The 26,881-nt window shown below is 52.1% G+C and overlaps 1 protein-coding gene across 7 annotated transcripts in view; it reads left to right on the forward strand.

Annotated features, from left to right (window-relative positions):
* The window catches only part of CCDC81 (coiled-coil domain containing 81), a 47,215-nt gene that overhangs the window by 13,609 nt on the left and 6,725 nt on the right, over positions 1-26,881 (forward strand). For 6 of the 7 annotated variants that reach the window (XM_076053364.1, XM_076053362.1, XM_076053365.1 and 3 more), the window contains 11 exons: positions 6,323-6,384; positions 10,089-10,245; positions 11,173-11,450; positions 13,699-13,778; positions 14,459-14,610; positions 15,933-16,278; positions 18,602-18,746; positions 19,966-20,004; positions 23,713-23,859; positions 25,394-25,501; positions 26,519-26,688. In XM_076053364.1, the coding sequence (XP_075909479.1) occupies positions 6,323-6,384; positions 10,089-10,245; positions 11,173-11,450; positions 13,699-13,778; positions 14,459-14,610; positions 15,933-16,278; positions 18,602-18,746; positions 19,966-20,004; positions 23,713-23,859; positions 25,394-25,501; positions 26,519-26,688 (1,684 nt within the window). The remainder of the gene's footprint in view (positions 1-6,322; positions 6,385-10,088; positions 10,246-11,172; positions 11,451-13,698; positions 13,779-14,458; positions 14,611-15,932; positions 16,279-18,601; positions 18,747-19,965; positions 20,005-23,712; positions 23,860-25,393; positions 25,502-26,518; positions 26,689-26,881) is intronic. The other variant, XM_076053361.1, reaches the window with a different exon arrangement.

A 26,881-nucleotide genomic window follows, 5' to 3' on the forward strand; every position in this document is an offset into this window, starting at 1 on the left:
ACCGCTCTACTGGCGATGGCAAGAGCGGGTTACCCTCGCATGGACGACGAGGCCATCGATGCCATCGTTCTCCAGAAAATGCTGGAGCTGGCGCGCGAGCTGCGCATCGTCATCCAAGCGGTGGACGACGACAGTATGTGCTCGCTACGAGCCGCTCGGTGCATCCACGCACATCTGCTGCTCCACACGGAATCGACCATCGCCGCCTCGGCTTCGACGTCGGAGCCTTCCAGCAGGGATGCCGAGTTCTCCCCCGACCGGGCCTTCATGGCGACCAGGTCAACGGGCCGGCGATCGTCCGACCACGCTGGTCGCCGCAACGACCAGCAGCGGGGACGGCCTGCTCCACGCGGCGACGTGACGTGCTTCAACTGTGGCCGACGAGGCCACATCTCCTCTGACTGCCGTGCGCCTCGACGACGCCCCTCCGCATCCCGGGGCCAGGACTACAGGACGTCCACGGCATCGCGGCAAAACCAGGCAAGTCGCGACGCCTCTCACGCTCGGCCCTCATTCACACCATACACACTGCAGCGCACCATAAGAAGGGCTCGCGATTCGGCGTGTGATGGGGGGTATTCTGGCGTTTGTTCGCGGCCACTCGGACCTGGGCAGTGGTCTGAGTTGGCCCATAGGGTAGTCGCGGCGACGGCAGGTTCATCCGTGGTTGTCGGATCAATCGAGGGTGTGGAATTTCGCGTGTTGGTCGATACTGGTGCGTCGGCTACGATCATTTCGGATCTGATTTACAATATACTGCCCGTACGATGCCGCCCCTTGGAACGGGTTTCTATCCCGTGTTTCGCCGCTAATGGCAGTTCACTTGGCATTATTGGGCAAATTCGGGCGCAAATTTCGATTGGAGACATTAAATTGGCAGGGCCTATTTTGGTCTCTTCTTCCCTCGCCGTGCCGTGTTTGTTAGGCACTGATTTTCTCGCGAAAATGCCTATTAAGATCCTTGTAGATCAAGGCTGCATCGAACTCCCGTCGGGTCGACGGATGGCGTTCTTGCCCACACCCTCACATCCGCGCATGGCTAGTGCCTCGGTGCAGGCGTTTGTTGCGAGCACAGTCCGCATTCCGCCAGGGACACAAATGCTCGTGCCCTTGCAACTTAAAAAACCGCTAGCCCCGGAGGCCTCGGCACATGGCATTTTGCTGGGGCCTTCAAACGCAGCTGCTAAGGGGTTAGATTTGGTGGCTGCACAGACCCTCGTAGCAGCCGACAGGGAGCCGTTCTTGCAGGTTTTGAATGTCGGATTGTCCACAACCGTCATTCCGCAAGGAACTGTGCTCGCTCACGCGACCCCGGTGCCGTTGGGGACCGGAGTCGCGGGACACGTGCGTGACACGCCGCAGGTCCCACCTCCTTCCGAATCGGATGAGAGATGGTTGGACGCGCTCTGCACAGACACGGGTGATCTGTCTCATTCGCAGCGAATTAAATTGCGCGCTCTTCTGCGAGAATTTTCCGATGTCTTTAGTAAATCTAAATTTGATATTGGCTGCACCAAGCTGCTGCGTCACCACATTGATACTGGTGACGCTGCCCCGATTCGACAAAACCCGTTTCGGCTTAGCCCGGCGGAGAAACAGCATGTTAAATCGGCTGTGGATGACATGCTGAAGGCCGATATAATTTCTCCCTCCACTAGTCCCTGGGGTGCTCCAATAGTGCTGGTCAAAAAGCATGATGGCAGTCTCCGTTTTTGCGTTGATTTTCGGCGCCTAAATAAAATCTCGGTAGCGGACGCCTACCCTCTCCCTCGTATGGACGAGTCATTGGATGCCCTGGCAGGGGCGCACTATTTCTCCACCTTGGACCTTCTGTCGGGGTTTTGGCAACTCCCCCTCGACGAATCGTCAAAACCTAAGACTGCTTTTCGGACACCACAGGGCCTATTCGAGTTTAATAGATTGCCCATGGGTCTCCACTCGGCCCCAGCGACGTTCCAGAGGCTCATGGAGCTGGTCCTCGCTGGGCTCCAGTGGGACTCATGTCTCATTTATCTTGACGACGTCATCGTCTTTAGCCGCACGTTCGGCGAACACATCGAACGGTTGCGTGCTGTCTTCTTGAAAATGCGGGCCGCTAACTTGAAATTCAAGCCGCAGAAGTGTCACCTTCTGCGTGAGTCTGTGCGCTATCTGGGCCACATAGTTAGCCGCTCGGGCATCTCTACCGACCCTGAAAAAACCAAATGTGTTCAACATTGGCCGACCCCTACATCTGCGGGCGATGTTCGTAGTTTTATTGGTTTTGCATCGTACTACCGCCGGTTTGTTGCTGGCTTCGCGACGATTGCCAAGCCGCTCCACGCCCTTACGTCAAAAGGGGTGGCGTTTCATTGGGGGGACGCAGAACAGGCTGCGTTCGACTCCTTGCGGAACGCGCTCGTGACGGCACCGTCCCTTGCGTACCCCGATTTTTCCGTGCCATTCGTGTTGGACACCGACGCTAGCAATACGGGGATTGGGGGTGTTCTGTCACAAAAAGTTGATGGCATTGAAAGGGTTGTTGCCTATGGTAGCAGAGTCTTGTCTCTTGCTGAACAAAGATACTGTGTGACCAGACGTGAGCTGCTGGCCATTGTTTTTTTTATTCAGCAATACAGGCCGTACCTGTATGGTCAGCATTTTACCGTGCGATCTGATCATTCGGCTTTACAGTACGCTCTGCGGGTTGACCAACCGTCCGGGCAGCTTTCTCGGTGGCTCGAAGTCCTTCAGGACTACGATTTCAATGTCACTTACCGTAGGGGTGCACAACACACGAATGCCGATGCGTTGTCTCGCCTTCCGCCGGCTCAAAAATGTGCGTGTTTTTTGGGCTCGGGCCGTTGTAAGCCGCCACCGCCTGCGCAGGTCGCGCCTCTCACAACGGTGTCAGCCGCACTTCCCACCGCCTCAGCGCCGATGTTGGATCATGCAGATCCAATGGCCAGTGACGATTTGCTGGGGCTTACTTTGGCCGAATGGGGTCGGCACCAGGGCGAGGACATGTCATTATTGAGGTTGCGTCGCCACGCGAATAATGCGGTTCCAAGACAGGGCAAATTTAATTCATTTGTCATGAAGCGCGGCTTGTTGATGCATTGGGATGCTGACTCGTGTCAACATAAAATCGTCGTGCCATCCGCCTTGCGATGCAAGGCCGTATGGGCGGCGCATGAGCGTTTATTGCACCTGGGTGTTCATAAGACCATTGGGTTGTTGCGGTTGCAATTTTTCTGGCCGGGCATGCTGCGCGACGTCACTGACATTTTGCTGGGATGCACCCATTGTGCGCAACGTAAACCACCAGCTAAACCGGCATGCCCACCCCTGCAACCCATTTCGGTCTCTCGTATAAATGAGTTGGTGGCTCTCGATATTTTGGGCCCTTTTCCTACTACGCCACGGGGTAATAAGTACCTTCTGGTTGGGGTAGAGTATTTTACACGGTGGCCTATGGCCTGGGCCCTCCCCAACCAGTCGGCGGCGGCCGTTGTGGACGCCTTTGTTCAAGGCTACGTCCTGGACAAGGGCGCACCAGAACGGTTGCTGACCGATCAGGGAAGAAATTTTTCGGGAGCCTTGCTGACTGATGTGTGCCGCCTGTTGGGCACTAAGAAAGTGCGCACTTCGCCCTACCATCCCCAGACCGACGGCATGGTGGAGCGCCTTCATAGAACTCTCACCGCTATGTTATGCCATCAGGTCGATGAATCCCACCTCGATTGGGACTTGCAGGTTCCGGGGGTCCTCGCCGCATACCGTATGGCACCTCACGCGGCGACGGGATTTTCCCCGTTCTTTCTAATGTACGGCAGGGATGCCTTTCCTCCCGCCGACGTTCGGCTGGAAATCGAACAGCCACCGCAAAAGTCAAAGCTCGTTGACCACTTGCGATTCAACCTCCGTAAGTTGGCCGAGGCACGGGAGGCCGCCATTGAAAATTCGGCTTCCCGCCAACGGGCGAATTTGCGACTGCGGGACCCTCGGTCGTACACGCATCGGTGGGCACCGGGAGACAGGGCATGGCTCCACTGCCCCCAGGTGCCGGTGTCCACGTCGGCCAAACTCCTCAGACCATGGCGAGGCCCGGTTGAGGTAGTGGAAGTCCTGCGTCCCCAATGTGTTAAAATTCGCTGGGGACGGCGTCGCTGGTGCGTTCACCCCTCTCGGTTAAAACCCTTCGTCACGCCACGCGTCCCTCCACAACACACACGACATGGGGGCCGAGTGTGCGACGCGTCCGACGAGCCAGATGTTGCCCCGTTGGTGCCTAACCCGCAGCGCAGGCGTGTCATTCCTCCTGCAGATGACGCGGGAGTGACGGCTCCATGCAGGCCACGTTCGGCCTCAATGGACCGTGGAGCAGCAGGTGTCCCCGTGGAGATGCCTAAAGGCCCACCGGATGCTCTGGCTCATCCTCCTCCTTCCCTTGTGCCGCCAACAAAGCCTGCCATCCCCTACGATGGTCCCGCGAAACGCACGCGCGCGAAATCTCGCCGGTTGTTATAATGTTTTTTTTGGCATGTCTAGTGCCTTGTACATACGTTATGTTGTTAAGGGGGGTATTTATAGGGGTTTAATTGTTCTTGTTGTTCGTGAGGCACACTCACAATTCTTCTACCGTTGGTAATTTCGGAGTTCCCATTGTTGCAGCCGGGACGGCTGGAGCTTCCGAAGGAGGGGGTGATGTAGAGGTGTTAACTACGCGCTGTTGCGTAACCTGCGTTGCCACCAGGGCAGTGCAGCATTACCCCTGGGTACAACGGTTGGGGTCAGTCGAGGTGAAACGGATCGTGGCCAGGGTTTGGTGCGAACCAATCAGACGGTTCCACGTGGGAATGTGTGATTGGTTCTACCTGGCCACGGAGGGGTATAAGACGGGTGACCCAACGGACCTCGAGGAGTTCTCTCCCGGCACGAAGACAGAAGACTGGGCTGAAGCCTAGCTAGGACCCTGGACCAGCCTTTCAGCCCTTCTAAGGGCTAAGGCTCGGCATACCCAGTGGTCAGGACCCACCGGGCCAGCGGTGGGTCAGATAGCCTCCCCTAGGTCCTAGCCGGAGGACTAGGATAGCGGTAGACGTGTGAGTCCCGCCAAGTCTGGAGGCTGTACCTCCCTAGGGTATCGGGTGAGGGGACCGAATATCCCTCTGTGTGTGTTAAGCGATGTATAAGGAAATAATACAATAAACAGAGTGTGCCTCCTAAAGAAGTCTGCTCGTCCTTACAACACTACACAGATATACAAACATAGACATAAATTCAACTGAGAGGATGGATTGAAATTGAGCAATCATTGGAAAGATGTTATTAACCAAGTTAAACTTTAGCTGCCTTATAGTTTATATTCATATCCATATCTCTGGTCTTTTACTCCCAGCCTTGCACACTACCATCACTAGGATATTTGACTTGCAATGTTTAAATCGTGCGAATTTGTCCCCCATCCCATTCTCCCTCGCCCCGCGCCGCCCCCGCCCTATCCGTAGTGCATGAGCTTCACCATCCCCGTCCCCCAACACCCCCTCCACCCTGCATCCGTCCTCCCTGGCTCCTCCCCCCTCCTCTTACCCTATATAATAATTTCTTATCACAAATAGCTCTCTCTACAGTAATTTTGCTGTGCCAGTCACACCTGATGACGGAAGCTTGTGTTGCCTCCGAAACGTTGTGATTTTATTTAGTTGTTTTCAATTGTTGTTTTATTTTAACTTTATTTTATTTTTATTTTTACCTACGTGACTTTACTGAAAGAACCAAAGAGAATGGATCATTGCAGTCACTAAAACTTCAAATCTAGAAATGATAGCTCGTCAAAGTAGCTCGTCACGTGGATATTTTATAGCAGCCAGATCATCTAAAGTTAAGCACAAAGAGGGTGCTGCTGTAGGCTGCTGCGCAGCTACCTGGATAGCAACTGAGGGTCGCAGCATGATCCGTTGTTGTACTGAACTACATATGTTTTAGTCTCAGCTTTTTGCTGAATATGGTGCGTTATGAACCTCGGATTGATCGATCGATGCTCCCCGCCTGTACGCCCCGCACTGACCAGCGTGGTGAATTATGGTTAAGTAATTCCAACGATCCACAAAAGGCGTGGGGAGTCCCTCATCCAGTAGTGGATTGACAGGATGAGCCCGTGCATGTACACAACAAAAACCCAGCTGATGTCGCTCTGATCAACCTACTACCCAGGTCACTCACTCTGGCAAGTGAGCCTCCTCCTCCAACGTGATTTCTTGACTTATCACGTGGTCACACAAAAACAACTTGACGTTCATTGCTCAGTCATAGTTTTGTGTGTGTGTTTGTTCCTCCCCAGAGATTGTCAAAGTGTGGGACGGAGTGTCTACCTTCATTGAGAGACACATGGCTCAGCACAAGGTGAGTTTGCCCATCTTTATTCATCTTCTCTGCTTAGGATTTCTGCCCGAGGAAAGGTCCGTGGAACAAGCTCCTCACCATCCGATGCGATCCTCCTCACCTCTCCTCACCCCACTCCTCACGTCCCGCCTCACCCCCCTCCTCACCCAATTCCTCACTCCCTCCTCACCCCACTCCTCACCCCCCTCCTCACCCCCCTCCTCACCCCCCGCCTCACCCCCTCCTCACCACTCCTCACCCCCCGCCTCACCCCCTCCTCATCCCTCCTCACCCCCCTCCTCACCCCCCCCACCCCCTCCTTACCCCCTCCTCACCACCCTTCTCACCCCTAATCACCCCCACCTCACCCCACTCCTCACCCCCCCGCCTCACCCCCCTCCTCACTCCCACCTCACCTCCCTCCTCACCGCCCACCTCACCCCCTCCTCACCCCCCTCCTCACTTCCCTCCTCACCCCCTCCTCGCCCCTCCCCACCCCCCTCACCCCCTTCCTTCTCACCCCCCTTCCCACCGCCCCTCTTTAGCCCTGACTCTACACTCACCATGCCAGGCATTCATAGCGCTAGGTTTTTTCAGATCCAATATTGCAATCCGTCGTCGATTCCACCGGTGTTTGGAGGGGTTCTTATTTTGACACAGATTTGATTAGATGTTTGTGGCCTAATAAAAAAATAATATATATTCGGGTTAGGGTGGGGAGCACAGGGGTATGTGAATGTGTGGGTGAGTGACTATATGAGTGGGTGAGTGACTATGTGAGTCAATGTGTGTACGTTAAACTTATTTTGCACCGTACGTAGCCAACCGTGCTAATCGCCGGATGGGTTAGTGTGTGAGTGAGTGACTATGTGAGCGAGTGACTGTGAATCTATATGTGTACGTTGAACTTCTTTCGCACCGTATGTAGCCAGCCGTGCTAATCGGAGGTGCGGGGGAAGGACAACAAACTAAAGGTGGCCAACCCATAGCGCCTAGATTTGTCCTGTCACCTCCTTACTGTGAGCCTTCCGCATTTCATGTAACGTTGCTCGGCATGCACCCAGCCTGGCACAAGCCCTTGTGGTGCACGTGTCAGTCATCTCAGATGACCCACGGCACCCGTGTTTGCCCCTTGACCTCCTGCCAGCGAATCTTCGGAGCTACCACGTGATGGCCTCAAAAAGTGCACCTTACCTGGTATGATTGTCGTGGTGACGACGTTGCCGCCACTAAGTGGTGAATGCCGTCTGTTGCCATCGTTGTGTGTGTGTTTTGTGTATGTGTTGTGTGTGTGTGTCGTGTGTGTGTTGTGTGTGTGTGTTGTATGTGTGTTATGTGTTTATTGTGTATGCTGTATTGGTTTCCGGTTACCGGACAAATACATTATAAGGTCGCACTCATTACACACAAAGTACTTGCCACAAATGAACCACAATACCTTGCTGATCTCGTCAAAGAACATAAATCATCATGCAAGCTCCGGTCATTCTCGCAGCAGCGGCGGCTTTTGGCTATCGGACAAAGATGGTCACCGCATTGCGCGGCGCTTTCAGATGCGCTTCTGCGGCTGTCTGGAACGCTCTTCCTTCCGACATTAGAAAGCCACTGGGAGCTATGACACTTTAAAATCATCATCTAGGTTGACAAACTCATTTTTCTTAAGAACTGCTTTTTGTGTTTAGTTTGTTGTCCCCCCTGTGCCTACGATTAGCACGGTTTACTATGTACGGTGTGAAAGAAGTTCCACATACATGTGTAGAGGTGCTAACTACTCACTGTTCGGTAACCTGCATGGCCACTAGGTATCAAAGGAGCAGTGCAGCGTTACCTCCGTGTGAATAACGGTTGGGGTCAGACGAGGTGAAGTGGATCGTAGCCACAGTTTGGTAAGAACCAATCAGACAGTTCCACGTGTGAGTGTGGGATTGGTTAGACCTGGCCACAAACGGGTATAAGAAGGGTGAGCACGCAGAGCGCAGGGAGTTCTCTCCCTACACGAAGACTGAAGCCCGGGCTGAAGATAGACAGGACCCTGGACCCAGCCTTACAGCCCTTTTGAGGGCGAAGGCTCGGCGTATCCAGTGGTCAAGATCCACCGGGCCAGCGGTGGGTCAGATAGCCTCCCCTAGGTCCCAGCCGGAGGACTCTAGGCTAGCGGTAGACGTGTAAGTCCTGCCAAGACAGGAGGCTGTACCTCCTTAGGTTAGCAAGAGATCTGTGTGTAGGTCCCGCTAAGTCCGGAGGCTGTACCTTCTTAGGGTATCGGGTGAGGGGACCGTATACCCCTCTGTGTGTTAAGGACTGTGTAAGAGAAGAAAGACAATAAACAGAGTGTGCCTCATGAAAAGTTTATTTGTCATTATAAACACTACACATGCGTACATATGAGTATGGGTCTCTATCGGTTTCTGTCGGTCTCTGGGTTTCTATGGTTCTATATGAGTCTCTGGATCTCTGTGGGTCTCTATGTTATTGCCTGCATGTTGTTGCCTGCGTGTTGTTGCGTGCATGTCGCGTGCGTGTTGCGCGTGTGTCGTGTGCGTGTTGTTGCGTGTGTGTTGCGTGTGTGTGTGAGGAGGAGTTGGAGACGCTGCTGCTGAAACTGGAGCGTACCACTAAGAGATGGGGCCTTACCATCAGCCCCACCAAAACTAAGCACCTGCCTGGGTATTTTGTAACATCGGACACTCCACCCCCACAACTCCCAATTGGTGATGGGGCAGTTGTGGAGAGAGTGGGGAGTTTCCCATACCTTGGCAGTGTGCTTATGACCGGCTCCAGTTTAACAGCAGAGGTCTCACTCCGAATCAGTCGAGCGGCAATATATTTTCATCGGTTGCGTAACGCTGTGTGGAAGCTACCTGGTCTGTCGCTCCACACTAAGCTTCAGGTCTTCTCGGCCACGGTCATTCCCTCCCTTCTCTACGCTTGCGAAACGTGGACCCTCCTAATGGAACATCTTCGCCGGTTAGAAACATTTAGGCAAGCCTGCTTACGATCCATCCTGGGTTTAACCAGGGTGGATTGTGTGAGGAGCTCACAAATCTTTGAAAGATCTGGGCAAGGTCCCATCGGTGAGCTCCTCCGGCAGGCAAGGCTGTGTTGGCTGGGTCATGTAGCCCGCATGCCCAGCCACCGCATGCCGAAACAGCTTTTGTTCGGCCGGATCGAGAGGGCTAAACGGGCGCGGCACGGGCTAGAGAAGAGATGGAGTGATGTGGTACAGGAGGACGTGGAGCTGAGTGGACTTGCCGATGACTGGTCCCAGTGGTGTCAAAATCGGCCTCTGTGGAGGAGGCTCGTGAAGGACGCTACTGGGCATTTGGAGGGTAGTTGCCCTACAACAACAAGGGAGGACGGAGGAGCGATGCTCACAACAATGAGCGGAGCGCCGGGTGGCTAAAGCACAGCAGATTGGCACAGTGGGGGGCACAGGTGGTGCATCAGCCAGTCATCTCAGTCATCTTAGTCAGTCGACCCGTGGCACCTGGGTCTGCCCTCCTGCCCGCGGGCGTTCGACACTGCACGTGGCCTCAAGGTGCACATGGCCTGGTACAAGCGTCGTGGTGACGTCACCGCCACTTAGTGGCGAATGGCGGTTGTTGTTGTTGTGTGTTGCGTGTGTGTTGATGTGTGTATATTGTTGCGTGCGTGTCGCGTGTGTGTCGCGTGCATGTTGCGTGTGTTGTCGCGTGCGTGTCGTGTGCTCGTTGTGGCGTGTGCAGGGCGTTCACATCCCCGAGCTGGGCACGTTCACGTTCGCGCTGCACAGGCTGCCAATGAGCGGCGGGCGGAGCGTAGCGGTGCGCCGCCCGGTCCTGCGCGTCTCGGAGAAGCTCATTCAGACGCACGGCCTGACGCACAGCAAGCCGCACGTCAGTGGTGCGTTCTGATACCCCCAGCCGCTCCCGATCGTCGGCGGTCATTCTGACAGCGGCACTGAGACTCTACTGCCGGGGCGAGGAATCCCCACAGCACATAGTCTCTGCTCAAAACTCACCTATTGTTCTCTAGCTCACCCCACGACCCCTTAATCTCCCCCTGATAACCATCACCACTGTTACTGTTATCTCTTCATATGCTCATTACATGGCCATCACTCATTCACCTCCATTCATTCAATTCATTCATCATGATTTACTATCAGAATAATATGTATTATTATTATCATTACATGGCCATCACTCATTCACTCCCAATCATTCAATCCATTCATCATCATCATTTACTATCAGAATAATAATTATTATCATTGCATGGCTCTCACTCATTCACCCCTATTCATTCAATCCATTCATCATCATTTACAATGATTACATGGCTATCACTCATTTGCCCCCATCATCATTTACTGTCATCAATTTCACTTTCACCGATGTCACGCATCATCACAGATTTTCCCCCAATTGCTTCCTCTCAGCCATTTCATTCACCTCATCTCCACCGTCTCATTCGTATATAATGCTATTGTTCATTCTTTGCGAAGTGCCTTGGTTAAGGTGCTGTATAATTTCCGTTAAGATAAGATGAGCCAGAAACACGTGACTCCGTTTCACTCGTCACGTGACTCCACTTCATACAGCATATTTTCACGCGGGGCCGTGGTTACACAGGCCTGCCACTCCTAAGCTGCCCCGCAAACGACATTTTTATCCCCGTCACTGCGAGCAACTTAATCGCACTAATCGGGTACCGGTGGGTAATATTTTTGGCGGCGTGCCTAACGGCCGCCTGTAATCGTTGACCGGCCGGACCCCTCACGCCGGCGCGTCTCGACCCCACCGCCCCTGCGTCGTGTTCACCCTCCAGGGGAGATCCCGGTGGTGCAGCTGAACTGGACGGCGCTGGCGCTGGAGAGCGGCGTGTCGCGCGCCCAGGCTGAGGGCGCCGTCCACTGCCTGCTGCGGACGCTGGAGCGGGCGCTGGCGGGCGGGCGCAGCGTGGAGCTGGGCTTGGGCGCCGTGGGGCTCCTCTCCGTCAGGGACTCGCACGTCAAGATGCGCTTCCACCGCCGCTTCGTGCTGCTCGCCACGGCGGCAGCGCCGGATGGCGGCGCGTGCGAGGATGCGCTGCGCGCGATGATCGACGTGAGTACGCGCGGAACGCGATGATCGACGTTGAGGACATGGGGGGGGGGGGGGAGAGTCCTCGTGATTATGAAAAGGCTGTGATGCCTGTCTCTTCATCGCCACCTGGTGTTAAATATTCCAGCAAGGATTTTTTTACTTGACGGTACGAACATAGAAGGGTGGCTGAGCTCCCCCTTACAGCAAGGGGGCCGAGCCTCCCCACACAGCTCCTCGGCACGACAGCGCTGGAGCAATGACCAAACACATTGACCCCTACAGAACTGGGCCTTATGAATTTGTGTACATATGTTTAACTTCTTTCGCACCGTACGTAGCCAATCATGCTAATCGGAGGTGCGAGAGGCAAGGACAACAAACTAAACACAAAAACCAAGTTAAAAGAAGTGAGTTTTCAATTGAGATGATTTGAAAGTGCAAAGCCTCCAGTGGCTTCCTAATATCGGAAAGAATGGCGTTCTAGACGGCTGCAGAAGCGCATCTGAAAGCGCCCCACGATACGGCGGCCGTTTTTGTTCGATGGCTAGCCAAAGCCGCTGCGAGTATGACCAGAGTTCACATGATGGTTCACACGATGAAGAGTTGGCTGGGTGGACAGAAGAGGACTTTGTATATATTTTTTATTTAAGTTTGTTTACTCAGGAGGTTCCTGCCAAGTTGTTTCAAGTCAGGAGATGATGTCGTTGCTGCTTCTGTGTGATCCCAACTTAGTAATCTTGCAGGGAATGTTTCAGCATTGGGATGTCTGGGCCTTTACCGGTCACACAGTTTGGTGTCTTTAGCTAAAGGAGGAAACCGGAGAACCCTCAGGAGATCCATGCAGAACACGGGAGGGAGAGCGTACCAAACAGGTGCTCGAGTCGGGAATCGAACCCAGTCGCTTCTCTCTGTGAGGCCACGAGGAAGCAAGTACAAGGGAGGAGGGGCAGCGCACTGTGCATTGCAGGGTCGGCACGGCAACAATTGGCCGGGGGGGGGGGGTGAATAGCGGGTGGTAACTCGAGCGGGGGGAAGCGACGGACGGACGGTGACATCATGAGGCTTCAGAGAAGGGCTGAACGTACATGGAACAAAGCGAGGCGAGAGAGCAACGATGAGAGAGAGAGCGAGAGGGACAAGATAGGTGGATAGGGCCGTGGATCATCAACAGGGTGAAGAGATTTTGATTGGATTCTATCAAAGCGTTCTTTGTATGTATGTACGTTGAACTTCTTTCGCACCATACGTAGCCAACCGTGCTAATTGGAGGATGGGTGAGTGTGTGGGTGAGTGATTATGTGATTGGGTGAGTGACTATGTGAGTCTATGTGTGTATGTTGAACTTCTTTTGCCACCGTACATAACCAACCCTGCTAATTAGAGGTGTGGGGGAAGGACAGCAAACTAAACACAAAAGGCAGTTCTAAAGAAATGAACCTCCTTATAGAGAGACACTCAGACCTATGGCTCAAAACTACTCTCCCTGAAAAAAACATTGAGATGTATAGACACCCAGACCTAGGGCTTAAACCTATGCTCACACAACAAGCCGGGATGCTGCGGGATGCTTCTAGATGCTACTCATGCACCTGAGTCGCTGTCAGCCTGCGTACGCATCTCACGTATTATCGCGGACTATGCTTTACCCCCTTATATTATATATTATATCGCGATTTTTCCATAACACGGTGTTCTTCAGGAATGCAACTACCGCTGCGTTATAAGAGAAGAACAGACTGTTCTTAGAAGAAGGCGATCCGAAGATCTCAGGGACCTATTTTTAACAAACTCTTAATGATGTTTATTTTACCAGGTAAGGCCCACTGAGTATTAGAGCTCTTTTTCAGAAGCTTGTCGTGTGGAAATTTATAGCAGCCAAATAATCTAAACGCATGTTGATTCTAAATGCGGAGGGAAAAACCGGAGGACGAGGAGAAAAACCACGTGACCACGGGGAGAGAGAGACACACAGCAAACTCCAAATATACTGCAGGTGTCAAGGTCGGGACTGAACCCACGACCTCCTATGTACCAGGTGAGGGAGTTAACATCTCGCCACCGTGATGATGAGGAGAGAGAGACAGGCACACTCCAAATATACAGCAGGCATCAGGGTTGGGATCTAACCCACGCCTCCTGCAAACCGGGCGAGGTAGTCAACATCTCCCTGCCACTGCGGCACCCCTCGAGGGTGTACAAAGTCGGATCGTGTTCCTGTAAACATTTGCGGGGCTTCACCCATTTGAGTGCTTTGTCCCTTGGCCCACAGCGACCGGGCACCGCCGACTCGGTGCTGCCGGAGGGCCCCTTACACCGGCCGGGCACGAGCAATACCCTCTGTCTGCCACGGTGAGCGCTCTCTCATCCTCGTTTTGTTTATTCGCAAACCGCAGCCTTTGAGGGAGTCGAGCTGCATCAAAGTCATATCCGAAATTGGAGACTTCTTTTTGGGAGGGTTTTGACAAGTCTTTTTTTTCCGCGGCAGGGGCGATGTTGCTGCTGCTGCCGCGTGTCATTTTGACGGCAATTGAGTCATTTGCAGGTGATTTTTTGAGCATTGGGATGTTTTGGGCCAATACCGGTTACATTTATACTCTTCAAATCTAGATTACATTTATACTCTTTGGTTCTTTCGGTAAAATCACGTAGGTAGAAAAATAAAATAAAATATAATATATCACGACGTTTTGATCGCAACACAAGCGGTCGTCCTCAGGCGGAAAAAATAATTCAGCAGTGGAACTGATATATTATTTTGTATTTAATTTCTCTACCTACGTGTCTTTACCGAAAGAACCAAAGAGTATGGATTCCTGCAGTCACGAAAGCTTCAAATCAAGACCGGTTACATTTGTTTGGATTTATTGTAACTATGGGAAGAAACACATGCAAAACAGAAGGAGAGCCTGTAAACTCTGTACAAAGGTGCCCGAGTCAGGAATTGAACCCCCTGGGCGCTTCCCGCTGCGAGGCATGAGCGTCGTCGCCACTCACCACCATGCCGCCCATCACCGCGTGCGGCGTGGCAGCATGGCCGCCCCGGTTCTCGAGGCCAGGTCGGAGCTCCCCCCCATTGCGGAGGCGGGGGTAATTGGAGACGGAGACGGAGGAGACAGTCGCGGGGACAACGCGGAGCCGGGAGACGACGGACACGGAGCCCGGAGCGAAGGGGCAGACGCCGGTAACGTGGCGGTAACGTGGCGGCCTCCGGCCCAGCTGCTCGCTTGGGCGCGCGCGCAACACAAACAGAATTATAATCGGAATCTTTACTTATCCTGGAGGAATTCGATGAGCTATGAAGCTCTTTTTCACAGATGTGATTGTCTCGTGACGAGAGTAAAATAAAAAATAGTTTTAGTTTTTGCCTCCTCCAACCTCACTCTGTGGGTGTTCTCGGCAGACCCAGCTCTTATCGTTCATGCGCTTCGTTCAGCGGTGCATTCTGACACCCCAGCATCTCTGACCCTGGCAGTCATTCTGTCAACTATAAACTATATTTTATTTTACCAGGTAAGGTGCCCACTGGGCTTTGTAGCTCTTGTTTTCAAAAGTGACCCTGATCCATCACAAATGATAGCTCAACCGAGTAGCAGATATCACCGCGTGGAAATTTACAGCAGCGGCGGCCAAATAACTTAGTGACAACAAACATGTGCCAGGAGGCAGGGGGTGGGGGCGGGGTGTCCTTCTGTTGGAGTCGCTGCGCGGTTGTGCCCTGGTGTCCCGACGTTTCGCTTCGTGTGCTGGGAGCTTCTTCAGGAGCACACACACGGGCAGGGGGTGGACTGGTGGCACAGGGCAGGTGTGGCAGAACATCAAAGCTGGTGCTTGTAGCAGTTTCCCCTTGGTGTTTTCTGCCGGGTGCTGGTGGCCTTTTTTTGGCGAAGCCATTGAACAAAGACAGTGGTCACCGCATCGTCACGCGGCGCTTTCAGATGCACTTCTGCGGCCGTCTGGAATGCTCTTCCCTTCCAATATTAGGAAGCCCACTGCAGCAATGGACTTTTAAATAATGTAGATTGAAGCTCATTTAGAACACCGTTTTGTGTTTAGTTTGCTGTCCTTCCCCCGCACCTCCGATTAGCACGGTTGGCTACATACAGTGTAAAATAAGTTCAATATACATCCATAGACTCAGGTAGTCACTCACCAATTCACATAGTCACTCACCCATACACTCACCCATCCTCTGATTTGCACCGTTGGCTACCTACATATGCACGTGGCATGTAATCATCAGGCAGTTGTCAGATTGATTATGGGTGTTACTAACACACCGGTGTGCTGCCGAAGCGGTAATAAATTGACACGAGACGACTTTAATAACTGGCTGCGTTGGGTGGAGTGGAGTTTAGGACGCAGCATTTCACTCACACCGGTGGTGGCCGTGAGTGGGAATTGAACTTGGGTCACCGGGTTCGTAGCCCGGCACGCTTACGAATCTTTACATTGGTCGCGAAAGGCCCGCTTGTTAGCAAATCATTGTCCTTGCGTTTCCCATAGAAGAGAATGCCAACAAGAAGATCGTATTGAGGCAGCCCGCGCCGTTGGCCAGAGCGGGCAACTTCAGCTGGACACCGGAGGCCTGCGGCAGGCCTGTGCTGGCACCGACGGCCGCTCTGGCCTCACCGCCCCGGACCCCGCAGAAGTCGCTCGGTGGCGCGGCATCGCCGGGCCCGAGAGCTGCGGCAACGCCACCCGGGACGCCACCGGTGGCGCCGGCAGGTCCTCGCCGAGACGCCCGGCCGCTGGCGGCAGAGATGACGAGCGAGGTGGCGATGTCGCCGAGATCGCCGCACCCGCCCTCGCCGCACTGCATGCACTCGCCGCTACAGGTGCCCGCCAGCAGGTACCGTGGCACCTGCTGGGCCCTGGGCCACTGCGACAGTCCCGGGGCTAACTGCTGTACTACCGCTGCCCATGACACACGGTGGCGAACAAAGACAAATATCTCCCCTGTAGCCTTAACAGATTGTTGGGGCAAGTGCTGTTAGCGAGCAGCACCTATGAAGGCTAGCACGGCGCGTGAGGGGGTTGGTGGCCAACACCATGCCCGGCTGCCTTTGTCTCCCCAGTGGTGATATTTACACACCACACCAGATACTAATTTGAGGCTGAGTCGACCTAGGGGAGGCCCATGACCAGTTCAGATAATCATCGCCGTTGGTGACCGTGAGGGAATCGAACTCGGATCGCCGGATTCGTAGCGCAGCACACTAACCACTGCACCACCACTCCCCATGACGCTAACACACGCGCGCGCACGCTGAGTGACACCGGTGCACCTGGTCACTGTTGAGTGTCGGGCGAGGCTTTGTGTGGGATCATGTAAAGGGCACTGACATCACTTAGCACTGACGGGGAACACAGCCGACATCTGAGATTGTTGTTCTCCTCCTCCACGTGGCTCCTCCGCAACACACGCATCCTGCCCGCGTGGCCGCCACAATTCCGGTTGTAGCGAATTGCCCAGCCTGTGCCACTTCAGTGACCCTAGAATAGCAGGGCGGGCGCGTGTCTCAGGACCAGTTCCAGATCACGTCGCTCGCCAACGACGTTAGCCGTGACCGGGTTCACGGTGCAGTGGCGCCAAACTTCTGTACCATGATTCCCACTGTTTCCTGCGCTAAATGTCACTTTAAAATTGGGGGCGGTTTCACCTGCACCGGTTCAGATTACGGCACTGATATTGACCGTGGCCGTGGGTCAGAGATGCAGCGAGTCTCCCCTACCCCTCCGTTTAACGCCAGGGGGTTGCATTCCTGAAAATTGCTGCGATAAAGGGAATTTGCTGGAAGGTTGGGGGGGGGGGTGCAGATCCAGCTTCGTCATTTTAATATTGTCGTTATAATATTGTCGTTATAATATTGTCGTTATTGTAAGTAGTCAGTCACGTGCTAGACTCACGTTATAGTGAGCAGTCCGTCCCATGCTAGACTCACGTTATAGTAGTAGTCCTTCATGTGAACCTTATGGCGGTTCCCAGGGGTACCATAGTATCCCGGCTCTCACATAATGTCCGTGATGCACTCATTTTTACTCTGTTGATGGTCGGCGATGCGGCAATCGACTCATCTCGACGAGCTGTACACGATGCACTATGGTGCATATGAGCATTCAGGGTTTCAGCACAATCGTCCTCGCTGCATTTCGACATTGTGGAGTAGCACTGATTTCGGATTGATTGGTACCCCAGTCGCGGAGTGAAGTACACCCCTGGAAAAAATTGCATCCCAGAACATTTTTTATAATTGCCTCGGCCGTTTTGTATTATTTGATACCCCGGGGTACCGCCATAAGGATCACGTGCTAGACTTATGTTACAGTGAGTAGTCTGTCACGTGCTAGACTCACATTATAGTGAGTAGTCTGTAACGTGCTAGATTTACGTTATAGTGAGTAGTCCGTCCACTCCTCACGTTGTAGCTAGCACGATCCGTAAATGAAAAAAAATGCATTATCGCAAAAACGTGTCGCTTGATCGGCACGCGTCAAACGGGGATTTACTGGTAGATCGCCAAGATTGGAGCATGGTGTGCAAACCACGGCACCCACCACTGCCCCCCCCCATAGACCCTTTCATCCGCTGGCAATTGTGAAAGGTGCCTTGCAACCACGAGCAACACTCGCCAAAGAGTCGCGAAGCGTCGGTACTCCGTAGACACAATCGCTATCGTGCACAGCGATCATCGCCCCCCTGTACTGGCAGAATATTGCCCCAGGTAACCCTTGCAAGCAAGACCGTGTTCCTGGGATAAACGAAGTGAGCTTGAAACTTGACGTAAGTGGCTCCTTTAACCGTCGCTCGCATTACACAGAGCTTGCTTCGTCATCATCAGCTCCTGTTTTGCTTGACAAAAGGGGCTGTTGTTTGGCGCTGTAATAATTCATCAGGCCCCGTCTGCGTGTGTCTAGAGTGTCCCATGAACTATTGATGGCACAAGGGCCACGACAGTCTGCGTCGGCTCAGGGCAGCGGTGTTGACCATCACGGACAAAAAGGTTGCAAAAACAAAGCCTGCTGATGATGATACTGAGGATGATGATGATGACGACGATAGAGATCACCGTCATCATCATTGTCATAAAGAACATCATCAAGGGCCAGTGCGTCGAACCACTCGAAGTGTCACGATGCATCGAGTCGTTGGAACACGGCATTTGTTGTTGCAGGCCCGGTTGGCTCTGCCCGCCGACGTGGTCGCTGCGGCCCAGCTCAGCGGCGGCAGAGACGGGCGCCCACGGGAGATGCTCCTGGTGCCCCGGGCTTGCGCCGGCCACACCGCCGGGCTGCACGACCCACGGGCGTGCCGGGCAGGTGAAGCACCAAAGCTCACGCTCACACTTGCAGCGTGGTTGTTGACTACCTCGCCTGCTATGTAGGAGGTCGTGGGTTAGATCCCGACCCTGACGCCTGCTGTATATTTGAAGGTTTGCATGTCTCTCTTTCTTTCTCTCCCCGTGATCGCGTCGATTTTTCTCCGGGTCCTCCGGTTTTTCCCTCCACATTTAGAATCAACATCACGCGTTTAGAGTATTTGGCTGGTATAAATGTACACATGATGTATGTTGAACATCTTTCGACCGTGCATAGCCAACTGTGATAATCGGAGGTACGGTGATAAGCAGTGATAAGCCACAAAGAGCTAAAGAAAAGTTTTTAGTTTAGCTGAACATGGCGGCGGCACGTTTGCCGCTTATCTCAGAGGTTTCTCACCTCCTCATTTCACTGCTCCTCGAACTCCTTCTCTCACTGAGCCATCACCCCAGTGGTTTGGGCTCCACTCCTCACCTCCTCAACCGTCCTCCAGACCTCCGTGTTTCTCCCTCTTCCCATCCAGGTTATTTTATTCCAGTCCAGCGCCTCACCCGCACCTCAACACCTCGCAAGTCTATAGGATATCCAGTGTTGACTTTCCCCACAAATTGGTACTCATTTTATGGACCCCCGAAGGGAGGGAGTGATGATGGGCTGAGTCTAAAGTAAAACTATAAACTACTTTTAATATTTTATTAGGTTAGGTCCACTGAGCTACGTAGCTCTTTTTCAGAAGTGACGTGGCCACAGATGATAAACCCAATGAAGTGGCGTATTGCGTGGAAATTTTCAGCAGCTAAATACTCGAAACGCGTGATGTCGATTGTAAATGTGGAGGGGAAAAACACGCAAACTCCAAATATACAGCAGCAGGCGTCAGGGTCGGGATCGAACCCACGACCTCCTGCATACCAGGCGAGGGAGTTAACATCTCCTAGCCACCGTGATGATAATGAGAGAGAGAGACACACAAACTCCAAATATACAGCAGCAGGCGTCAGGGTCGGGATCGAACCCACGACCTCCTGTATGCTAGGCGAGGGAGTCAACATCTCCTAGCCGCAGTGGCACACCCCTGCCCCCCCCAACCAGGATTTGAACTCGTAACCTTCCAATCACAAACTGGCCCGCTGTGCTGCCCAGACACTTCCCACCGTTTGTGTTCCTGTGAAACCAAGTTAACGCGATGATGCAATGTTTTTTGTTTTCTCCATTTCAGCACGATCTTCCGACTGCTGCGCGGACTCCTGTGGAGAGGGTATCTCTCTCTCTCTCGAACCCAGTGCCCCCCCACCACTTGCTCTTCTGTGGCTCCTAGAGCAGCTGTCGTCACGTCCAATCTGCGGCGTATCTCATTTTTACTCTCGTTTCTCAAGTCAATTTACGATATTCATACATTCGCGCTTACACGACTGCTAACAATGTAATGTAATGGCTATTTTATTATTTTAATATATAAAATAATAATAAAGGTTTTTTTTTGGGTTAGACCGACGTAAATATAAATGTGGTCGTTAAACCCGACACAGCCAATTGCGTAAAGGTTTGTCACGTAAACAAAACGTGCTCAATTAGTTACTAGTTCAGCACTATCCGCTTGTGTGTTGGAGAGTAAACCCACTACAACATTTACAATTATAGTGGAGTGTATAGTGAAGTGCATAGTAGCGTAGTGTATAATAGTGTAGTGTATAGTGTAATGTATAGTGTAGTATGCTAGTTCAGCACACCGGTTTTATGTTGGAGAGTGAACCCACTACAAAATTTCCAACTGGAGGACCGTGACGTTTTGCTGGGGATTACAACCGGCCTCATCAGGCGATCAGCCAGAGATGTGGAAAATTCCCCCTCCTTTTCGGTCTTAAATAGAGGGGGTAAAGGTGATGGCACGTTTTGTTTACGTGACAAACCTCACGGATTGGCTGTGTCAGGTGGTGGTGGCAGGTTTAACGACAAATTAATATTTACGTGGTCTAACCCAAAAAAAACCTTTATTATGGATAATATTGGTGGTGAAAGCCAACGTGTCAAATTCTACATATGTATAACTGCAGTGTCTTTACTGATATAATTTTTAGTGCTTCGTGTTAATGCCCAAGGCTTAATGAGCCAGACTGACAGCTGTAGGACTATTCGGTAAAGACACGTAGGTAAAAAATAAAACAACAAAAATCACGACGTTTCGGCCACAACACAAGCGGCCTTCATCAGGTGAAGGGATCAGGCTGTCTCGAGGACAGCGCTGGAGTGAAACACAGCCACGCTCAGACCGCTGACCTTTAAGCTGTGTGCGAGCAAACAAGGTGCCTTGACAAAGGAATTAGCATAAAAAAATAGCATTTGATTGGCCGACTTTAGAAAAGAGGTTTCTCCCTCCATACAGAAACAACCACTTGATACTCCGGTCAAAACCATCACACTACCATATAAACCAGGCGTTACTAAAAATATTTCCAAAATTCTAAACAAACACAAGATCCAGGTCCGGTTCAATACAGTACACAAAATTAGTGATCTGATCCCATCCGTGAAGGATGTCATTCCTGACTTACAGTACCCCGGGGTTTACAAATTGAGTTGTACCTTTGGTGATTGCTATATCGGGGAGACAAAGTGGCATGTCTCTGACCGAATTCGCGAGCACAAATCAGATTTGAAACATGGCAAAACGAATTCTTCTGCCGTGGCTGATCACTGTTACAACGCTGTGGGTGATCACGATATAATTTTCTCCGATACCAAGGTTCTTTGCAAACCCACGGGTTTTTATCAGAGATTTGTTCACGAGGCAATTCAGGTCTACAAACACAGACACAATTTCAAACCAGAAGATGGTTTCAAATTAAGCAACCAGACAGTCTCGTCCCTTCACCTGATGAAGGCCGCTTGTGTTGTGGCCGAAACGTTGTGAGAATATTATTGTGTTATTTTATTTTAGCAATTTATTATTTTATTCTCATTCTACGTGACTTTACCGAAAGAACCAAAGAACATTGGAAAGATGTTCTAAATCGAACTAAACATTAAACTAATCTCAATGGTACAGTATATTTTTCAAGTAGTGGTACCCCAAACTTTCATAGCTCTTATAAATGCCCTTTTCACACCATCAATAGGTAAACTCCCCCTCCCCCCCCCCACGCCAAACGGCAAGTCCACCGGCACGTACACCACCTCTTTTCTAAAGTCGGCCAATCAAATGCTAATTTTTATGCTAATTCCTTTGTCAAGGCACCTTGTTTGCTCGCACACAGTTTAAAGGTCCGCGGTCTGAGCGTGGCTGTGTTTCACTCCAGCGCTGTCCTCGAGACAGCCTGATCCTTTCACCTGATGAAGGCCGCTTGTGTTGTGGCCGAAACGTCGTGATTTTTGTTGTTTTATTTTTTACCTACGTGACTTTACCGAATAGAACCAAAGAGTATGGATCCTTGCAGTCACGAAAGCTTTAAATCTAGAATAGAAGCTTTAGGACTCTTAGGATTCAGTATTAATGCCCAAGGCTCGGAGGCCCCAGCCTAGGACTCCTTTATGATTCTTTAGGTTTGGGATTTATTACTGGGCCTGGTGGGGCCAGACCAATGGACCTTTATGATTCTTCGGGTTCACTGCTCTTGAAGGCTCACGGCTCACGGAGACCGACTAAGACGGGGTTTGCGAGGTTAAATGTTAGCGCCCGGGGCTCACAGAGAACACGTCACGAGTAAGCACAGGGCGGCAAGGAATCGGCTCATGCAGTCACGCCGTGAACGATTATATGGATACCGTGAATTGAATATTCCACGTTGTGTTTGTTGGTTGTGCCTGTGGCCGTAGTCGCTGTTGCACGTGTGTTGCGTTCCCGTTATTGGTGTCCTTGTGTGTATGTGTACGTACGTTGAACCTCTTTCGCACCATACATGGCCCAACGTGCTAATTGGAGGTGCGGGGGGAAGGACAACAACAGGCAGAGCCATTTTTGTTTTCGAATTCGCTAAAAATCACTCAATATTTCAAGGGCCGCAATGCACTGTGGTGAATACGAGAGACGGTGGTTGCCCACAACAAATAACGTCATGAAGCAGCAGGCCTTTAAAGAGCATCATGCGGAATCCGGAGCCGGAGGTTGTCGACCCCACCCACCCTGGAGGGAGCATGAGGTTCCTTGCATGCGGGCGTTGCTGATAACGACGGTGTTCTCTTGCGTATCCCCGGGTCAGAGATGTCCTTTAAGTAAAGGGAGTGAGTTCACGTCGAGGTAAGGGGTGCAAGGGGCGTAAGTCATATGCAAGGAACATGGAGGAACAGGTTCAACTTTGCGCACTTACATGGCTCGGAGCGAAAGTCTCTGTAGGTTATTTATTCAGATGATTATATTCCTCACGTGTTATAAGGACACGTTTGGAATCCTTACTAAATATAATCCTTACAAAATATAATAAACTTTAGTTTACTGCAAAATATTACAATTGTGCGATTGCCATCATCACGTGCGGTCAGCACCGTTTCCACTGTCGACCAAACCTGGACATATTTCCAAGTCAGCCTTGGGCTATTATCAACACTGCGCAGTTCATTTGCAGTAAAGTGCAGTTAAACACAATATCGGTACGAGATCTCGGCACAAATCAATTCCCCGAAGCCCAAACACAAACGCCAAATTTCCCAGACTGTGCAGGGAATAAGCAGACCCTGCCTTCACATGTCACAAGATGAAGAATCCACGTGGAAATCTCTCTGCAATTTGGCACAACATTCATTCAGGGGGCAAGTGCCGGAGTAGTGGAATGTGCACGACAGACAAGAGCCGACCGCGGCGTTATTCGGTACGTTTGGCATTTGATGTCCATTTAATGTTGACTGTATCTTGCCGAACTTTTTTACGCCCACCCAACCCCCCCCCCCCCCCCCTTTACACACGGTCACACTACGGAGGCTGCGTTCTGACCGGCTGTGTGCTGCCACTGTGCTGCTGTTCCCGTGCACGCAGGAGCTGTGCTACCTATGCATGCAGCGCTCGCTGCGGAACGTCCCCGTGTATGTGGCGGAGGAGCGGCGGCTGCAGGAGGAGGCCGAGGAGAGAGCGCTGCTAGAGTACCGGCACGGCCAGGATCTGCAGGCCTTCACCAAGGAGCAGGTACCGGAGTGGCGGGCCTTCCAACTTCGGGGGGGGGGGTGGTGGGGGAGGGCACAATGCCAACCACCGCGTGGGCGTTGTGCGGGCGTTGTACGAGCGCGGCTCCAGTGGCCAGACGCTCGAGCCCCGCAGTGAGCAGGGGCCTGGGTTCGATTCCTCACTCAAGCATTGCATTCAGTGCCCAAGATTGAATTTAGGGGTGCCGCGGTGGTGAGAAGTTAGCTCCCTCGCCTAGTATACAGGAGGTCGTGGGTTCAATCCCAACCCTGATGCCTGCTGCTATATATTTGGAGTTTGCGCGTCTTTCTCCCCATGGTCGCATGGATTTTTCCCCGGGTCCTCCGTTTTTTCCCTCCACATTTAGAATCCACATCACGAATTTAGAGTATTTGGCTGCTATACATTTCCACGTGATGAGCCATTTCGTGAGCTATCATTTGAGGCCAAGTTGCTTCTGAAAAAGAGCTGTATATCTCAGTGGGCCTTACCTGGTAAAATAAAAAAAACATCTGAGAGTTTTAATAGTTTTCATTGCCAGGGATTAATGTACTTATGCAGTTTGAACTTATATACTTTAACTTATATACTTTTTTTAGTGACTTGTTTACCTTTCCTATACTTTGAACTCCTATCATGTTTTTGTATTGTTTATGACCCACCCCTTATTGGGCATCTTTGAAAAAGGGCTTTATAGCTCATCGGATTCCCCCTCTAGTCTAAATGGGGGGAGGAGGGCGATGTTGCTGCTGCTGTGTGATCCAAATTTAATAGTTTGCAGGTGATGTTTTTTTATTGAGATGCTTGGCCAATACCGGTTAAATTGTTTGTTTTAGCAATCAGAGAACAGCCGGAGAACCCGGAGGAAACCCATGCAGAACAGGCGGTGGAGAGAGGAGAGAGAGAGAGAGAACGCACGCAGTTTGACACGTATGCTTTCATTATGGAGAACATACAAAACTCCACGCTGGATGGTACAAAATCACGGTATTTTTTTTTAGTTTGTGTTTTTCTCCAAAGTTGATGGGGAGCGGTGGCACGGTGGTTAGCACACTACGCTACGAACCTAGCGGACTCAATTCAATTCCCAGCCCCTTCGTCATTAGCGGTGGCAAGCGATATTTTAACCTGTCCTGGGCCTCCCGTAGAGGTTGACTCAATCTCAAATAAGTAGCTGGTGCGGTAAATATCTATGCTGGGGAGACAAAGGTGGCCAATTGTGATTTTGCTATCCTCCTCCTGCACCTCCAATTAGCACTGTTGGCTACTTACGGTGCGAAAGAAGTTCAACATACACTCATAAATAGACTCACATAGTCACTCACCCATTCACCTAGCCACTCACCCACATACTCTCCCATCTTCCAATTAGCATGGTTGGCCACATACGCTGTGAAAGAAGTTCAATGTACGTACATATGTACACCCTTAGTTCGCATGTTGTAAATGTACATGAATGTGTGCGATTGACAGAACTTTCCTCAGCACAGCAACCTGTGTGGGCTACATGTGGGGGTGGGGATCTTGGCATTTGCAGGAATTGCTGGAGCTGGCCCGGGATAACAGCAGGAAGGTGGCAGCCTTCAACCTTGGCGTGTCTGAGGCCGTTAAGGCCTCCAAGCATGGTCAGAGCAATGGCTTTCAGGTACCACGCACGGCTCGGCAGATTCTTCTCAAAGAACAGTCACTCGCAACATCTCGCTGACGAGATCGGCAACCTCCGATGGAGCACGGTTGGCTACGTACGGTGCAAAAGTTCAACATACATACACAGGCTCAGCAACTCATATATTCACTCGCCCACTCACATAGTCGTCACCCACATGCATATGTCAGTACCAAACTAAATAGCTACGCAACATGCCTCCTTAATTGATCTGTGCCTCCAGATTTACAAAAATAAATAAATTTGACACTTCCCATCAATGGCACGGCCGTCTGGGAGTGCACAATTTTAGCAGCAGTGGTTCAGCACAAGCGAACGATGGGACCGGTTTTGACACACACAGTGTCTCATCGGCAGTGAGGCTCGCTTCAACCAATACCAGTGAACTGCGAGATGTTAAAGGCGAGAACATATCTTTAAAATACGTTTTCTAGTTCGACGCACAATTGTATAACGCACGCGTCGTTGATTGAAGAGGATCACGTTGGCTGCTGATGTTGACACCAAGCGGGGTGGGAGGGGGGATCACGCACGTGCATGGATTCTGTGAGGCTATCCAACATGCTTGCGATGGCGTGTGTGTGTGCGCGTTTGCGTGTCTGTGTACGTGTGAGTGTCGTGCTTTGTCTATATTTGGCGACAGCGCCTGCATGTGTCTGCGTGTCTGCATCTTGCGCCGAGCGGTGGCGTGGTGATTTAAGCTCCCTAACACTACGAACCCCGGCGACCAGAGTTCGATTCCCGCTCACGGCCAATAACAGTAACAATTATCATCTAAACCGGCCCCCGGTTCTTCCCTAGGTAGATTCAGCCTGTAAATTAGTAACCAGGTACGGCTTGCAAGCACCGGCACTGGGGAGACAACGGCGGCCAGGCGTGGTGCTAGCCAGCCATGCACGCGTGTGCTGCGTCAGCCTGAACAGCCGCTACACTTCCGGCGCTCTTCCTGAGGGTTTGCAAAAGGCTACACGGGGGGACCTTTGTCTGCGTGCGTAGTGCTCCTTCATCCTGGGCGACCGGGCCGCCACGCCGCTGTCAGCCGCTCGCTCGCGGGAGTACGCGCACCACCTGGAGCGGCAGCGGAGCGAGCGCATGGAGCGCGAGGGCCGGCACAGGAAGCAGCAGCGCATCCTGGAGCAGCTGCAGAGAGTCCAGCTGGCTCGGGAGTCCGTACCCGGCAGCCTCTCACACGCACACGCGCGTATGCACATGGGCACACGTGCACACGTACGCACGCTCACACGTGTGCACTCACACACACACTCACACGCCCACACACTCTCACATGCTCACACACATGCACAAATAAAAATATTCCCCGTATAGCCTTAACAGACTGTTGGAGCAAGTGCTTTTAGC

This window comes from Petromyzon marinus, chromosome 60 (genome assembly GCF_048934315.1).
Source record: "Petromyzon marinus isolate PM22_M1 ecotype Great Lakes invasive population chromosome 60, UKy_Petmar_22M1.pri1.0, whole genome shotgun sequence".
Classification (NCBI taxonomy): Eukaryota; Metazoa; Chordata; class Hyperoartia; order Petromyzontiformes; family Petromyzontidae; genus Petromyzon; species Petromyzon marinus.